This window comes from Budorcas taxicolor, chromosome 2 (genome assembly GCF_023091745.1).
Source record: "Budorcas taxicolor isolate Tak-1 chromosome 2, Takin1.1, whole genome shotgun sequence".
Lineage (NCBI taxonomy): Eukaryota > Metazoa > Chordata > Mammalia > Artiodactyla > Bovidae > Budorcas > Budorcas taxicolor.
The window spans coordinates 134,472,671-134,491,123 of NC_068911.1; the positions used below are offsets into that span (position 1 = coordinate 134,472,671).

General features: G+C 39.6%; 1 protein-coding gene across 2 annotated transcripts in view; it reads left to right on the forward strand.

Moving 5' to 3' along the window:
• Positions 1–18,453, forward strand: part of STRADB (STE20 related adaptor beta) — a 34,029-nt gene that overhangs the window by 5,884 nt on the left and 9,692 nt on the right. For both annotated transcript variants that reach the window (XM_052660620.1, XM_052660621.1), the window contains exons 3-4: positions 1,792–1,872; positions 18,016–18,115. In XM_052660620.1, coding sequence (XP_052516580.1) covers positions 1,792–1,872; positions 18,016–18,115 — 181 coding nt within the window. The remainder of the gene's footprint in view (positions 1–1,791; positions 1,873–18,015; positions 18,116–18,453) is intronic.

Here is an 18,453-nt window from a genome sequence, read left to right on the forward strand (position 1 = left end):
TATTCTTCTTGTAAAGATGAAATATTTAGACTCTTTTGAATCAAAACCTTCATGTTTTCTCCTCAATGAGATATTTGTGCAACTCAGATAAAGTTAAGGAAGGATTCTTCCCTGTTCAAAGTTTACTGTCTGTTTAACAGGTAGGAAATGGTGTTTTCAAAGGAGCAGCAAGTAACAAAATTTCACACTCTTAGAAAAAAAGCAGGCGTTCAGCATAAACCATGTTGTTTGCACAAACAGTTTAGGCACCGTGATCCATTCTTATCAAGGAATGGTGGGAACCCTCCCAAAATCCGAGTTCCTAGATACCAGCCAAGTGTCAGCCTTGCAAGCAGGCCTTTCCAAGGATAGCAGTTTTAGGCCTGCTATGTTAACCCTTTTTCACACAAAATATTAATGATTATTGTGAAAGATTCAGGGTAAATGTTGGAAAATATATTTAAGTACCAAATAACATATAAATGACCTAACTGGTGATTATTTTTTATATGAACAACAATAGTATCTTCAAAAACTGTTTTATTATAAATTTTATTCACCCTATACAAACCAATAGAACTTTGCAAAGGAAATGATTCTACAGCTATCTAGGCACTCTTAGCTCCTGTTCTTTGAGGGTACATTTAACATAAAATGATGGGGATCTATTTAAGATTATTGTAGTAAGATCGATAATATACATACTATAGGAATTCAATTTAATCAGTAATTTAGGCTAACTGAGAAAATTATTAATTTGATTAGTGAGAAATTATGGCATATTTTTAGAGAAAGGATTTTGGTTTGATTAAGTAACTGAAACCATTAAGTAGACATGGATGGATTTATCTTAAAGACTCAGTTGATATTATACTTTAGTAGTGAAAAGTGAAAGTGTTAGTCACCCAGTCATGTCTGACTCTTTGTGACCGCATGGATGCCCACCAGGCCCTCTGTCCATGGAATTCTCCAAGGAAGAATCCTGGAGTGGGTAGCCTTTCCCCACTCCAAGGGATCTTCAGGACTCAGGAATCAAACCCAGGTCTCCCGTATTACAGGCATATTCTTTACTGTCTGAGCCACCAGGGACCCAATTATATGTTAAGGTTCATATAAAAATGAATGTTCATGAGATGCTTGACATTAATTAAAAATCTCTTTCATACAGCTTGTTTATACTTTTTTGGGGGGCACGTTTTCTTCCTAAATAATGTAACATCAGCTTCACATTGCTAACATATTTAGGTGTTACATTTCTTTATTGACAGTATGTGATAATAGAACCTCAAGTTAAAATGCAGGAAAATGTAAATTGTGATAATGGAACTAAGTTTCTTAATTTGATTTGAGTTGGTTAGAGATCTTTATCACTTTAGAAAACAGCATTGGTTCCAAGTATACTCAATATGTGGTTTAAATATAGATAAACATGGTTAGTACACCTGAGGGAAAAAAATCTGAGGATCAAGAAAAAGGATATGAGTACAACAAAATAATCTCTAGCTAAACACTCAGAAGAAAACTGCAAAGATGATGAAAAAGTTAAATACTAGCACCTGCAGTAAGAATGAATAGGTATTTCCTCCAGGGTAGAGAGCAAGAATCAGAGGCAGCACCAAGTGACACTACAGCAGATATGAAGTTTGTCTTCTGCATACCCAGCTGCTTCTCCCTTCTCCCCCGGTATGAATCTTGGCTCCAGTTCAGGCTCCTGCATGTTGCCCCTTCTCTCTGTTCCTCACTTTGTATCCATGTGCCACCCATACAGTGTTTTTGATTTTTCACTTATTTAATATATTTCTGACTTTACAGGATTGTTTCTGCACTTCACGAACACAAGTTGAATCACTCAGACCTGAAAAACAGTCTGAAACCAGTACCCATCAAACTTTGGTAAGACAATGGTTGAGTACAAATGTTCTTCTTCTGCCTCCTGTAATGCTATTTTATAGAATATAATTTTTAGTTCTCCTTTATCTCTTTTTCTTTTCTTCCTACTCTTTTTCCTACCTCTACTTAAGCTGTTCTCCAACAGTCTATAATTGATCTCTGCTCTTCTGCCTAAACAGACTCTCCCTAAGCAGTCTCACAGGCTCCTGTGGTTTCAGTTGCTCAGATTTCAGATTGTCTACAGGTACCTAAGGTTATCCTTCAGGTTGATAGGGGACCTGGTCATCAGGCAGGACTGATGATTCTCAAATTTTTACTGGCAGCTTTGACTCTTTCCTGGGTATCAGATGTGTCTATAGAATACCTCTGGCTAGAGTTTTGAAAGCTATCTCTATAGCAATTTGAGTAAAACCTTAATCTTCTCTTAGACCTCACTGACCTATTGAATTTCCAGCTTTGGCAAATGAAAATCCATCTGCTAAATCACCCTCACTGGGAACTTTGTAGTTATCCTCACACTGCCTCTTCCTTTGCCTTCACATCTAGTTATATACCAAGTCTTTGAAATGCCCATGAGTCCATCCCCTCCTTCACCTGATCACTGTTAATACTCAGATCTCATCATCTCTGACCTGGACTATTGTAGGTAAACTCATTGCTTGTAGTTTCCTAGTCATACATATAACCTCTTATGATCTCCCACTTAGGTCAATATTCAACACTGTTACCTGAACAGGCCTGTTTGTGCCACTTTCCAGCTTTAAAATTGCCATCGATTTCCTAAATCCTGTGGGATAAAGCCTAAATTTCTTAATGTGGTATAAGGACTTTTAATGGTATGGAATATGTCTGATTTTTGAGTTTCATTTATTATTACTGAGTCTTAGCACATACTTTTATTTCTGCTTGAAATACCCTTTTTGATTTTCTGTCTCTAAAATTCTTCCTCTTGCTTAAAAAGTTGGCTCAAATATCACTTCTGAAGCCTTTGCTCTTGTATCTTTAAGTCTGTTATGCTCCTGCAGATCTTAGACATCCTCATAAAAAGGCATTTACTATATTAATCTAACAGTGATTGATGTATATGTCTCTCCACATGAACCCGCCAAAATAGGCATCCTGTCTTCTTTATCATCCCTGGGTAATAACTGATACATTAAATAATATTTAAAGAAACATGCTAATAAATAAATGTTTCTCTGGGATCTTCCACCTTTAATCTCTAAATCTTTATTATATAATTATTTCTATAAAATAGAACCTGCCTTGCAAATACCTTAGCCCTACAAAATAGAGTGATCTTACTTAGTTTTGTTTATAAATTTATCCTGATCTTATCTTCAGTTGTCATTTTTGTCATTTCACTTTTTACTCACTAATACTTTTAAGTCTTCTAGTTACATACCCTTTTGTACAATAGAATACAGTATCCAGTCCTAGTTTTCATTCAAGTATTACCCTTCAGACTGAGGTAGAGTTTAGAAAGTAAAGTGTCTGTTGTTGACTCTTTGCTGTTACCAAGAGAGATGCCTAGAACTCAGGGAACTTCCAGAAGTGCTGCTTTTTTTTTTTTTTCCAGCAGGGGCAAGGAGTAGGGGAAATATTGTGGTAGGATACATACAACATAAAATTTACCATCTTAACCATTTTTAAGTATATAGTTCAGTGGCATCAAATAATTCATAATATTGTACAACCATCACTGCTCTTCATCTCCATAACTCCCCACCTCTTGGAAACCACTTTCTGTCTCTGATATTTGACTACTCTAAGTACCAATATAAGTAATGTATTTATTATTTTCTGACTGAAAATTTTCAGTTAGCATAATACCCTCAAGGTTCATTGGTATTGCAGCATATCGCAGAATTTCCTTAATCTTTAAGGTTGAATAATTCTTCATTATATGTGTACACTACACTTTGCTTCTTCATTTATTTGCTGTTGAAAACTTGGGTTGCTTCCACATTGCCGCTCTTGTGAAGAATAGTGCTTCTATGAACATGGGTATACAAATCTCTTTGAGATTGTGACTTCAATTCTTTTAGGTACATACCCAGAAGCGGAATTGCTGGATCATATGGTAATTCTATTTAAATTTTTTGAGGAGCCACCATACTGTTTTCCATAGTAGCTGTACCATTTTACCTTCCCACCAGCAGTGCATAAGAGTTCCAGTTTCTCTACATTCTCTCCAAAACTCATTATTTTCTGCTTTTTGATAACAGCCATTGTAAAGGATGGGAGTTGGTATCTCATGGTAGTTTTGATTTGCATTTCCCTAATGATTAGATAGGGCTTCCCTGGTGGCTCAGAGGTTAAAGCATCTGCCTGCAATGCAGGAGACGTGGGTTCGATCCCTGGGTTGGGAAGATCCCCTGGAGAAGGAAATGGCAACCCACTACAGTATTCTTGCCTGGAGAATCCCATGGACAGAGGAGCCTGGTGGGCTGCAGTCCATGGGGTCACAAAAAGTCGGACACGACTGAGTGACTTCACTTTCAGTTTTCAGTGATTAGATAAGAAAGGCAATGCCAAAGAATGCTCAAACTACCATACAGTTGCACTCATCTCACATGCTAGTAAAGTGATGTTTAAAATTCTCCAAGCCAGGCTTCAGCAATATGTGAACTGCGAACTTCCAGATGTTCAAGCTGGTTTTAGAAAAGGTGAGGAACCAGACAACAAATTGCCAACGTCCACTGGATCATGGAAAAAGCAAGAGAGTTCCAGAAAAACATCTCTTTCTGCTTTTTTGACTATGCCAAAGCCTTTGACTGTGTGGATCACAAGAAACTGTGGACAATTCTGAAAGAGATGGGAATACCAGACCACCTGACCTGCCTCTTGAGAACCCTATATGCAAGTCAGGAAGCAACAGTTAGAACTGGACATGGCGGGGGGCAGGGCAGGAGGGGGCAGTCCTAAGATGGTGGAGGAATAGGACGGGAAGACCACTTTCTCCCCCACAAATCCATCACAAGAACATTTGAACACTGAGTAAATTCCACAAAACAACTTCTGAATGCCGGCAGAGGACATCAGGCACCCAGAAAAGCAGCCAAAAGAGGTAGGAAAAAATATAAAAGATAAAAAGAGAGACAGAAGAGGTAGGGACGGAGATGCGTCCCGGGAAGAGAGTCTTAAAAAAAGAGAGAAGTTTCCAAACACCAGGAAACACTCTCGCTGGCAAGTCTGTGACGAGCCTTGGGACCTCAGAGGGCAACATAACCGGGAGGAAAAATAAACAAATAATTAAAACCCATAGATTCTGTGCCCAATGGTAACTCCCAACAGAGAAGCAGTGCAGACGCCCGCATCTACCACTAGCAAGGGGGGCTGGGCAGGGAGGTGCGGGCTGCGATGCTTAGAGTAAGGACTGGGCCTGAATGCCCTGAGGGCAATCTGAGGGAAGTAACTTGAGATAGCAAACCAGACTGTGGGATAGCTACCCCACGGAAAGCCCTAACCTAAGACACTGCCAGGGCCTACACACAACAAAGGGCTGAACAGAGCTAGCTGGTTGCGAACCAGCCCATCCCCCTCAAGAGACAGGCAGGTGAGGGCAGCCAGAGCCGGAAGTGGGCAATTGCGGCCCCAGAGAGGCATCATCTACCAAACTGCAAGCAGGCTTCGTTGCTAACCAAGTCTTCTTGGGATTCTGGATGGTCGAATCTGCCTGAGAAGGCGCGTCAGTTGTACACCCAGAAAACCGAGCGGCAGGGACAGGGGAGGCGATAAGTTACAGCAACCATGCTCGCGAAACACCTGGTCACCTGAGCTGCTCAGACCTGGGAAGGGCACAAAACGCAGGCCCAACCGAGTCTGCACCTTTGAGGAGTACCTGAGTACCTGAACCTGAGTGGCTTAGACCTGGGAAATGCATACAACCCAGGGCTGGGCTCAGACAGTTCCCAGCAGAGCAACCTAGAGCCTAAGCAGTGTAGACAGGGAAAGCACACACGCCATGAGCAGGGGCAAACCCAGTGTGGCTGAGACACTGCGAGCACACGCCAGTGTTATTTGGTTGCAGTGTTCCTTCCTCCCCACAGCACAACTGAACAAGGGAGCCTAAAAAAGTGTCCACCACCGTCCCCTTGTGTCAGGGCAGAAATTAGACATTGAAGAGACCAGCAAACAGAAGAAGCTAAAACAGAGGGAACCGCCTTGAAAGTGACAGATGGAGAAGTCTTGAGCCTACTATAAGAATAAGACTGAAAACCAGAGACAAGAGGCTTAAGTCCAAATGCTGAGAATACCAGAAAACTCCTGACTCCAGGGAACATTAATCGATAGGAGATCATCAAACGCCTCAATACCTACACTGAAACCAAGCACCACCCAAGGGCCAACAAGTTCCCGAGCAAGACGTACCACATAAATTCTCCAAAAACGCAGGAACATAGCCCTGAGCTTCAATGTACAGGCTGCCCAAAGTCACTCCAAACCCATTCAGATCAGTCAGTCAGTCATGTCCGACTCTTGGCGACCCCGTGAATCACACCACGCCAGGCCTCCCTGTCCATCACCAACTCCCGGAGTTCACTCAGACTCACGTCCATTGAGTCAGTGATGCCATCCAGCCATCTCATCCTCTGTCGTCCCCTTCTCATCCTGCCCCCAATCCCTCCCAGCATCAGAGTCTTTTCCAATGAGTCAACTCTTCACATGAGGTGGACAAAGTACTGGAGTTTCAGCTTTAGCATCATTCCTTCCAAAGAAATCCCAGGGCTGATCTCCTTCAGAATGGACTGGTTGGATCTCCCTGCAGTCCAAGGGACTCTCAAGAGTCTTCTCCAGCACCACAGTTCAAAAGCATCAATTCTTCGGTGCTCAGCCTTCTTCACAGTCCACCTCTCACATCCATACATGACCACAGGAGAAACCATAGCCTTGACTAGATGGACCTTAGTCGGCAAAGTAATATCTCTGCTTTTGAATATGCTATCTAGGTTGGTCATAACTTTTCTTCCAAGGAGTAAGCGTCTTTTAATTTCACGGTTGCAATCACCATCTGCAGTGATTTTGGAGCCCCCCAAAATAAAGTCTGACACTGTTTCCACTGTTTCCCCATCTATTTCCCATGAAGTGATGGGACCAGATGCCATGATCTTCATTTTCTGAATGTTGAGCTTTAAGCCAACTTTTTCACTCTCCTCTTTCACTTTCATCAAGAGGCTTTTTAGTTCCTCTTCACTTTCTGCCATGAGGGTGGTGTCATCTGCATATCTGAGGTGATTGATATTTCTCCCGGCAATCTTGATTCCAGCTTGCATTTCTTCCAGCCCAGCGTTTCTCATTATGTACTCTGCATAAAAGTTAAATAAGCAGGGTGACAATATACAGCCTTGACGTAAACCCATTAACATCTCATAACTGATTACTGGACACTTCATTGCACTCCAGAGAGAAGAAATCCAGCTCCACCCATCAGACACGAACACAAGCTTCCCTAACCAGGAAATCTTGACAAGCCACCTGTCCAACCCCACCCACAGGGAGGAAACTCCACAATAAAGAGAACTCTACAAACTGCCAGAATATGGAAAGGCCACCCCAAACACAGCAATATAAACAAGATGAAGAGGCAGAGAAATACCCAGCAGGTAAAGGAACAGGAAAAATGCCCACCAAACCAAAGAAAAGAGGAAGAGATAGGGAATCTACCTGATAAAGAATTCTGAATAATGATAGTAAAAATGATCCAAAATCTTGAAAACAAAATGGAGTTACAGATAAATAGCCTGGAGACAAGGATTGAGAAGATGGAAGAAAGGTTTCACAAGGACCTAGGAGAAGAAAATGGCAACCCACTCCAGTGTTCTTGCCTGGAGAATCCCAGGGACAGGGGAGCCTGGTGGGCTGCTGTCTGTGGGGTCGCACAGAGTCGGACATGACTGAAGCGACTTAGCAGCAGCAGCAGAAGAAATTAAAAAGAGTGAATATATAATGAATAATGCAATAAATGAATTCAAAAACACTCTGAATAAAACAGAGTAGAATAATGGAGGTAGAAGATAGAATGGTAGAAATAAATGAAACAGAGAGGAAAAAAGAAAAACGAATTAAAAGAAATGAGAACAATCTCAGAGACCTCTGGGACAATGTTAAATGCCCCAACATTCGAATCATAGGAGTCCCAGAAGAAGAAGACAAAAAGAAAGACCATGAGAAGATACTTGAGGAGATAATAGTTGAAAACTTCCTAAAATGGGGAAGGACATAATCGCCCAAGTCCAAGAAACCCAGAGAGTCCCAAACAGGATAAACCCAAGGCAAAACACCCCAAGACACATATTAATCAAATTAACAAAGATCAAACACAAAGAACAAATATTAAGAGCAGCAAGGGGAAAACAACAAATAACACACAAGGGGATTCCCAGCTGATCTTTCAATAGAACCTCTTCAGGCCAGGAGAAAATGGCAGGACATACTTAAAATGATGAAAGAAAATAACCTACAGCCTAGATGACTGTACCCAGCAAGGATCTCATTCAAATATGAAGGAGAAATCAAAAGCTTTACAGATAAGCAAAAGCTGAGAGAATTCAGCACCACCAAACCAGCTCTGCAACAAATGCTAAAGGATCTTCTCTAGACAGGAAACACAGAAAGGGTGTATAAACTCAAACCAAAAACAATAAAGTAAATCAGTGGGATCATACTTATCAATAATTACCTTAAATGTAAATAGGTTGAATGCCCCAACCAAAAGAAAAAGACTGGCTGAATGGATACAAAAACAAGACCCCTATATATGTTGTCCATATATATGTTGTCCATATATAGGGGTCTTTCGAGAGACCCACCTGGAAACAAGGGACACATACAGACTGAAAGTGAAGGGCTGGAAAATGATATTCTGCGCAAATAGAGACCAGAAGAAAGCAGGAGTAGCAATACTATATCAGATAAAATAGAGTTTAAAACAAAGGCTTGAAAAGAGATGAAGAAGGACACTACATAATGATCAAAGGATCAATTCAAGAAGAAGATATAACAATTATATATCCACCCAACATAGGAGCACTGCAATATGTAAGACAAATGCTAACAAGTATGAAAGGGGAAATTAACAATAACACAGTAAAGGTGGGAGACTTTAATACCCCACTCACACCTATGGATAGATCAACTAAACAGAAAATTAACAAGAAAACCCAAACTTTAAAGGATACAATAGACCAGTTAGACCTAATTGATATCTATAGGACATTTCACCCCCAAATAATGAATTTCACCTTTTTCTCATGTGCATACAGAACCTTCTCCAGGATAGATCACATCCTGGGCCATAAATCTAGCCTTGGTAAATTGAAAAAAATTGAACTCATTCCAAGCATGTTTTCTAACCACAATGCAGTAAGATTAGATCTCAATTACAGGAGAAAAGCTATTAAAAATTCCAACATATGGAGGCTGAACAACACGCTGCTGAATAACCAGCACACAGAAGAAATCAAGATATGCATAGAAATGAATGAAAATGAAAATGCAACAACCCCAAACCTGTGGGACACTGTAAAAGCAGTGCTAAGGGGAAGGTTCATAGCAATACAGGCATACCTCAAAAAACAAGAAAAGAGTCAAATAACCTAACTCTACACCTAAAGCAACTAGAAAAGGAAGAAATGAAGAACTCCAGGGTTAGTAGAAGGAAAGAAATCTTTAAAATTAGGGCAGAAATAAATGCAAAAGAAAGAAAAGAGATCATACCAAAAATCAACAAAACCAAAAGCTGGTTCTTTGAGAGGATAAATAAAATTAACAAACCATTAGCCAGACTCATCAAGAAACAAAGGGAGAAAAATCAAATCAATAAAATTAGAAATGAAAATGGAGAGATCACAACAGACAACACAGAAATACAAAGGATCATGAGAGACTACTATCAGCAATTATATGCCAATAAAATGGACAACTTGGAAGAAATGGACAAATTCTTGGAAAAGTACAACTTTCCAAAACTGAACCAGGAAGAAATGCAAAATCTAAACAGACCCATCACAAGCACAGAAATTGAAACTGTAATCAGAAATCTTCCAGCAAACAAAAGCCCAGGTCCAGACAGCTTAACAGCTGAATTCTACCAAAAATTTAGAGAAGAGCTAAAACCTATCCTACTCAAACTCTTCCAGAAAATTGCAGAGGAAGGTAAACTTCCACATTCATTCATGAGGCCACCATCACCCTAATACCAAAACCTGACAAAGGTGCCACAAAAAAAAGAAAACTACAGGCCAATATCACTGATGAGCATAGATGCAAAAATCCTTAACAAATTCTAGCAATCAGAATCCAACAGCACATTAAAAAGTTCATACCTCATGACCAAGTGGGCTTTATCCCAGGGATGCAAGGATTCTTCAGTATCCACAAATCAATGTAATACACCACAGTAACAAACTGAAAAGTAAAACCCATATGATTATCTCAATAGATGCAGAGAAAGCCTTTGACAAAATTCAACTACCATTTGTGATAAAAACCCTCCGGAAAGCAGGAATAGAAGGAACATACCTCAACATAATAAAAGCTACATATGACAAATCCACAGCAAACATTATCCTCAACGGTGAAAATTTGAAAACATTTCCCCTAAAGTCAGGAACAGGACAAGGGTGCCCACTCTCACCACTACTATTCAACATTGTTTTGGAAGTTTTGGCCACAGCAATCAGAGCAGAAAAAGAAATGAATCCAAATGGGAAAAGAAGAAGTAAAACTCTCACTGTTTGCAGATGACATGATCCTCTACATAGAAAACCCTAAAGACTCCACCAGAAAATTACTAGAGCCAATCAATGGATACATTAAAGTAGTAGGATATAAAATCAACACACAGAAATACCTTGCATTCCTATACAATAATAATGAGAAAATAGAGAAATTAAGGAAACAATTCCATTCACCATTGTGACAAAAAGAATACTTCGGAATATATCTACCTAAAGAAACAAAAGACCTATATATAGAAAACTATAAAACACTGGTGAAAGAAATCAAAGAGGACACTAATAGATGGAGAAATACACTGTGTTGATGGATCGGAAGAATCAATATAGTTAAAATGAGTATACTACCCAAAGCAATCTATAGATTCAATGCAATCCCTATCAAGCTACCAATGGTATTTTTTACAGAGCTAGAACAAATAATTTCACAATTTGTATGGAAATACAAAAAACCTCAAATAGCCAAAGCAATCTTGAGAAAGAAGAATGGAACTGGAGGAATCAACCTGCCTGACTTCAGGCTCTACCACAAAGCCACAGTCATCAAGATAGTATGGTACTGGCACAAAGACAGAAATATAGATCCATGGAACAAAATAGAAAGCCCAGGGATAAATCCATGCACCTATGGACACCTTATCTTTGACAAAGGAGGCAAGAATATACAATGGAGAAAAGACAATCTCCTTAACAAGTGGTGCTGGGAAAATTGGTCAACCACTTGTAAAAGAATAAATCTAGAACACTGTCTAACACCATACACAAAAATAAACTAAATGGATTAAAGATCTAAACATAAGACCAGAAACTGTAAGACTCCTAGAGAAAAACATAGGCAAAACACTCTCTGACATAAATCACAGCACGATCCTCTATGACCCACCTCCCAGAATATTGGAAATAAAAGCAAAAATAAACTAATGGGACCTAATTAAAATCAAAAGCTTCTGCACAACAAAGGAAGCAAGGTGAAAAGACAGCCTTCAGAATGGGAGAAAATAATAGCAACTGAAGCAACTGACAAAGAATTAATCTCAAAAATATACTAGCAACTCCTGCAGCTGAATTCCAGAAAAATAAACGACCCAATCAAAAAATGGGCCGAAGAACTAAACAGACATTTCTCCAAAGGGGACATACAGATGGCTAACAAACACTTGAAAAGATGCTCAACATCACTCATTATCAGAGAAATCCAAATTAAAACCACAATGAAGTATCATTTCATGCCAGTCAAAATGGCTACTATCCAGAAGTCTACAAACAATAAATGCTGGAGAGGGTGTAGAGAAAAGGGAACACTCTTACACTATTGGTGGGAATGCAAACTAGTACAGCCACTATGGAGAACAGTGTGGAGATTCCTTAAAAACCTGGAAATAGAACTGCCATATAATCCAGCAATCCCACTGCTGGCATACACACTGAGGAAACCAGAATTGAGAGAGACACGTAAACCCCAATGTTCATTGCAGCACTGTTTATAATAGCCAGGACATGGAAGCAACCTAGATGTCCATCAACAGACGAATGGATAAGAAAACTGTGGTTCACTTCAGTTCAGTCGCTCGGTCGTGTCCGGCTCTCTGTGACCCCATGAATCGCAGCATGCCAGGCCTCCCTGTCCATCACCAACTCCCGGAGTTCACTCAGACTCACGTCCATCGAGTCCGTGATGCCATCCAGCCATCTCATCCTCGGTTGTCCCCTTCTCCTCCTGCCCCCAATCCCTCCCAGCATCAGAGTCTTTTCCAATGAGTCATCTCTTCGCATGAGGTGGCCAAAGTACTGGAGTGTCAGCTTTAGCATCATTCCTTCCAAAGAAATCCCAGGGCTGATCTCCTTCAGAATGGACTGGTTGGATCTCCTTGCAGTCCAAGGGACTCTCAAGAGTCTTCTCCAACACCACAGTTCAAAAGCATCAATTCTTCAGCGCTCAGCCTTCTTCACAGTCCATCTCTCACATCCATACGTGACCACTGGAAAAACCATAGCCTTGATTAGATGGACCTTAGTCAGCAAAGTAATGTCTCTGCTTTTGAATATACTATCTAGGTTGTTCATAACTTTTCTTCCAAGGAGTAAGCGTCTTTTAATTTCATGGCTGCAGTCACCATCTGCAGTGATTTTGGAGCCCCCAAAAATAAAGTCTGACTCTGTTTCCACTGTTTCCCCATCTATTTCCCATGAAGTGATGGGACTGGATGCCATGATCTTCGTTTTCTGAAGCTTTAAGCCAACTTTTTCACTCTCCTCTTTCACTTTCATCAAGAGGCTTTTTAGTTCCTCTTCACTTTCTGCCATAAGGGTGGTGTCATCTGCATATCTGAGGTTATTGATATTTCTCCTGGCAATCTTGATTCCAGCTTGTGTTTCTTCCAGTCCAGCGTTTCTCATGATGTACTCTGCATAGAAGTTAAATAAGCAGGGTGACAATATACAGCCTTGACGTACTCCTTTTCCTATTTGGAACCAGTCTGTTGTTCCATGTCCAATTCTAACTGTTGCTTCCTGACCTGCATACAGATTTCTCAAGAGGCAGGTTAGGTTGTCTGGTATTCCCATCTCTTTCAGAATTTTCCACAGTTTATTGTGATCCACACAGTCAAAGGCTTTGGCATAGTCAATAAAGCAGAAATAGATGTTTTTCTGGAACTCTCCTGTTTTTTCCATGATCCAGTGCAATTTGATCTCTGGTTCCTCTGCCTTTTCTAAAACCAGTTGAACATCTGGAAGTTCATGGTTCATGTATTCCTGAAACCTCGCTTGGAGAATTTTGAGCATTACTTTACTAGCATGTGAGATGAGTGCAATTGTGTGGTAGTTTGAGTATTCTTTGGCATTGCCTTTCTTTGGGACAGGAATGAAAATTGACCTTTTCCAGTCCTGTGGACACTGCTGAGTTTTCCAAATTTGCTGGCATATTGAGTGCAGCACTTTCACAGCATCATCTTTCAGGATTTGAAACAGCTCTACTGGAATTCCATCACCTCCATTAGCTTTGTTCGTAGTGATGCTTTCTAAGGCCCACTTGACTTCACATTCCAGGATGTCTGGCTCTAGATTAGTGATCACACCATCATGATTATCTGGGTTGTGAAGATCTTTTATGTACAGTTCTTCTGTGTATTCTTGCCGCCCCTTCTTAATATCTTCTGCTTCTGTTAGGTCCATACCATTTCTGTCCTTTACACAATGGAGTATTACTTAGCCATTAAAAAGAATACATTTGAATCAGTTTTAATGAGGTGGATGAAACTGGAGCCTATTATACAGATTGAAGTAAGCCAGAAAGAAAAACACCAATACAGTATACTAACACATATATATGGAATTTAGAAAGATGGTAATGATAACCCTGTATGTGAGACAGCCAAAGAGATACAGAACAGTCTTTTGGACTCTGTGAGAGAGGGTGAGGGTAGAATGATTTGGGAGAATGGCATTGAAACATGTATACTATCATATGTGAAACGAATCACCAGTCCCAGTTCGATGCATGATACAGGGTGCTCGGGGCTAGTGCACTGGGATGACCCAGAGGGATGGTATGGGGAGGAAGGTGGGAGGGGGGTTCAGGATGGGGAACAAATGTACCCCTGTGGCAGATTCATATCAGTGTATGGCAAAACCAATACAATATTGTAAAGTTAAAAAAAAAAAAAAAGGCTTTGGCATAGTCAACAAAGAAATAGATGTTTTTCTGGAAAAAAAACATAAAACTGGACAGGGAACAACAGACTGGTTCCAAATAGGAAAAGGAGTACGTCAAGGCTGTATATTGTCACCCTGCTTATTTAACTTATATACAGAGTACATCATGAGAAACGCTGGGCAGGAAGAAGCACAAGCTGGAATCAAGATTGCCAGGAGAAATATCAATAACCTCAGATATGCAGATGACACCACCCTTGTGGCAGAAAGTGAAGAATTAAACAGCCTCTTGATGAAAGTGAAAGAGGAGAGTGAAAAAGTTGGCTTAAAGCTCAACATTAAGAAAACGAAGATCATGGCATCTGGTCCCATCACTTCATGGGAAATAGATGGAGAAACAGTGGAAACAGTGTCAGTTTTATTTTTCTGGGCTCCCAAATCACTGCAGATGGTGATTGCAGCCATGAAATTAAAAGACGCTTACTCCTTGGAAGGAAAGTTATGACCAACCTCAGTTCAGTCGCTCAGTCGTGTCCAACTCTTTGCGACCCCATGAATTGCAGCACGCCAGGCCTCCCTGTCCATCACCAATTCTCAGAGTTCACTCAAACTCACATCCATCAAGTCAGTGATGCCATCCATCACTCTAGCCATCTCATCCTCTGTCGTCCCCTTTTCCTCCTGCCCCTAATCCCTCCCAGCATCAGAGTCTTTTCCAATGAGTCAACTCTTCGCATGAGGTGGCCAAAGTACTGGACCAACCTAGACAGCATATTAAAAAGCAGAGACATTACTTTGCCAACAAAGGTCCATCTAGCAAGGCTATGGTTTTTCCAGTGGCCATGTATGGATGTGAGAGTTGGACTATAAAGAAAGCTGAGTGCAGTATTGATGCTTTTGAACTGTGGTATTGGAGAAGACTCTTTGAGAGTCCCTTGGACTGCAAGAAGATCCCACCAGTCCATCCTAAAGGAGATCAGTCCTTGGTGTTCATTGGAAGGACTGATGCTGAAGCTGAAACTCCAATACTTTGGCCACTTGATTCAAAGAACTGACTCATTTGAAAAGACCCTGATGCTGGGAAAAATTGAGGACAGGAGGAGAAGGGGACGACAGAGGATGAGATGGTTGGATGGCATCACCAACTCAAAGGACATGGGTTTGGGTGGACTCCAGGAGTTGGTGATGGACAAGCAGGCCTGGCGTGCTATGGTTCATGGGGTCGCAAAGAGTCGGACATGACTGAGCAACTAAGTGATTAGTAAATGATTAGTGCTGTTGAACACCTTTTCATGTGTTTATTGACCATATACATGTGTTCTTGGAGAAATGTCTTTTCAGGTTCTTTGCCCTTTTTTGAATTGGGTTGTTGGTGAGTTTTATTTTGTTTTGAGTTTTAGTTCAATTTGTATTCTGATTAACCTCTTATCAGAAATATGACCTGCACATATATTCTTGATCCATCTTGAGTTAGTTTTTTGGTAAGTACGGTCCAGCTCCATTCTTTTGCATCTGGATGTCCAGTGTTCTTAGTAATGTTTGTTGAAAATACTGACCTAACCCTATTAATTGTGTTGGCACACTTGTCAAAGTCATTTGACTATATATATGAGGTTTGATTTCTGAGGTCTCTGTTCTGTTGCCCTATATGTCTGTCTTTTCTGTCATTACCGCATTGTTTTAAGTACTGTAGCTTTGTAGTAGATTTTGAAATCAGGAAGAGTGAGTCTTCCAATTTTTTTTCAAGGTGTTTTTGCTATTTGAGGTGCTTTGCATTTTCATAATATTAAATCTTACAGTCTTTGAACATGAGGTATGTTTCCATTCAGTAATGTCTTCTTTAATTTCTTTTGGCAACATTTTGTAGTTTCCATTGTACAGGCCTTTCACTGCCTTGGCTAAGTTAATTTCTAAGTACTTTATTCTTGTTGATGCTATTATAAATGGTATTGTTTTCATCACTTTTTTCTAGACTATTCATTAGCCGAGTCTTTTGAATTTTTAGGAAATTATTTTTAAAAGTTTGAGAAGGACAAGGACACTGCTATGATTTTTGCTTTTAATTCTCTAACTAGTTATCAAATCAAAAAGAGTGCTGAGGTTAAAAACGATTTACTCTTAGTAAACCTATTTTGTCTTCTTGTGACTGCTAATGTTGTTTTCTTAAGTGTCCATAACTGTGTATGTAGTAATTTGATAACCAGACCTTACTGGGCAACAGCATCAAGCTTTCCCTTTTATAATTTTTCCCTTTTCTCAAAATTGAGTTAATGTTTGACTGTTTCCATTCTGGTTTCTCACCTGAGTTCTACTGTATTTGTAGACTTAATATCCTAGATGCAATAGGATATTTGATCTGGAGGTTTGAACCTATTTAAAACAATCTGTTTTGGTCTTCAGCTACTTAATTACAAATTAAGTACATCTTCTAGTTTAAAGAAGACTGTTCCTAATGGAATTGATGGATGCAAAGTCGAGGTTTATTAGCCTGATTTCAACCCATCATCTGATAATCTGATGCCAAATTTTTTCTAGTAGTGAACTGTAAGTCTCAATTCATTCTGTGCTCTAGCCTTCCTGACAGACTTACAACTTATCACTTTGAATTTTTTTAAAATTGCTATATGCTCTTCATTCTCTCTCTTATAGTGTTCTTTAAATCTGAGTTTAATAAGACTACTATTCTAAAGAAATTGAATTGGTTTTTTAGATTTCTTTCTTCATTGGGATTATTTCCAGTCATATGGTAGAATTTCTTTTTTACAGCCTTTTATCCCTCTTGAAGACTATTCACCTTTATTCACCTTTTGCCAGGCTCTTATAATTATATTCTGCTCTCTTAAAAGTTTAGGGAACATGTAGAATCAAATGTAAAAAGTGGTTAGAAGAATTCCTAGTACATAGTAATGTTATTTCTAACTGCTTTCTTCATTCTCTTTACCTTGGAGGTAGTAACAAGATTCCTGCCACCTGCTGGTGCCTATAAAGGCTAAGTGTCTTTTGGAAATCCTCTTGGCTGTCATATGACACCAGTGGTGCTAGTTGCTTCTTTCTCCTGCATGCATGTTATTTTACTGCCCCTGGGATCTGGTGCAGACTTAGGACTCTTGACTCCATAGTACCCTGTGAAAGGCCTCAGTAGTACTTGGTCATTAACTCAGGACTTCTATACTCTATTCTTTTCTCCCATCTCTTGAGGTTTATTTTTATTTCTGACCTCCCTTCTGATTCATCTCATCTTGTGAAAAACTTCTTCAGCTTCTTTTAATAAGCCACGGTACAGAAATTGTTCCTTGACTGTTAACATCTCCACTAGTTGAGCAGAATAGCTGTATGTGTAATGATTGTAACTGGCAACCACTTGAAGCAAGAACAGCAGAATAGGATATTTTTCATAGGTCTTTACATCTCTTCCCTTGATATATTTGTTAGATACCCCAAGGGCTCAACAGCCATTCTTAGCAGCTCCTGACAATGCTTCCTGAAAATAGGGCTGAAAAGTGTTCTTCACTACCTATAAATCTGCTTCTCTAGCCCTACCCTGCTTCACAGGCTGATAGGCATAACTTGTTAGCTATTGTGAATACTTTTTGGATCTTAAAATAGTCTCTTAAGCCGCCTTTCAGTATCTTCCTAATGAGCACTTGTATGTTTGAAAAGACAATATCACTATTTTATATTGGAGTAAGGGACTCAGTTGCAGCACCAAAAAAGTTTATACCTATTTTGTTTTTATATTTTCAAAACAATGCAGGTTGATGAGCCAACCCTTTCCTTGCTGCCTTCATCCACTAGAGCCAGTGAAGTGATCTGTTCCACCAATGTTTCTCACTATGAACTCCAAGTGGAAATAGGTAATAATTCTACAGTGCAATTATTTGACTCATCATTAGAAATGAAATTGATGACAAATGATTATTTTGTAAGCAGTCTTTTTCTGTTGTTACCCACAGCATAAAACTAAATGTTAATTGTGTCAGTCAAATGGATCTATTAATTTTATTTGTCCTAAAACAGTAGCCAGATTTTTTTCAAGATTACCTTCTAGAATTTTTACTTTTTCACTGAAGTACTTGTAGAGGAGGAGGACACTGAATAAGTATTTGTTTGTAGGACAAATACTTATTTGTATTATTAGAGGTTTATTTGTACTTATTAAAGGTTTCCTACTTTATTGTAGGAAACCTCTAAT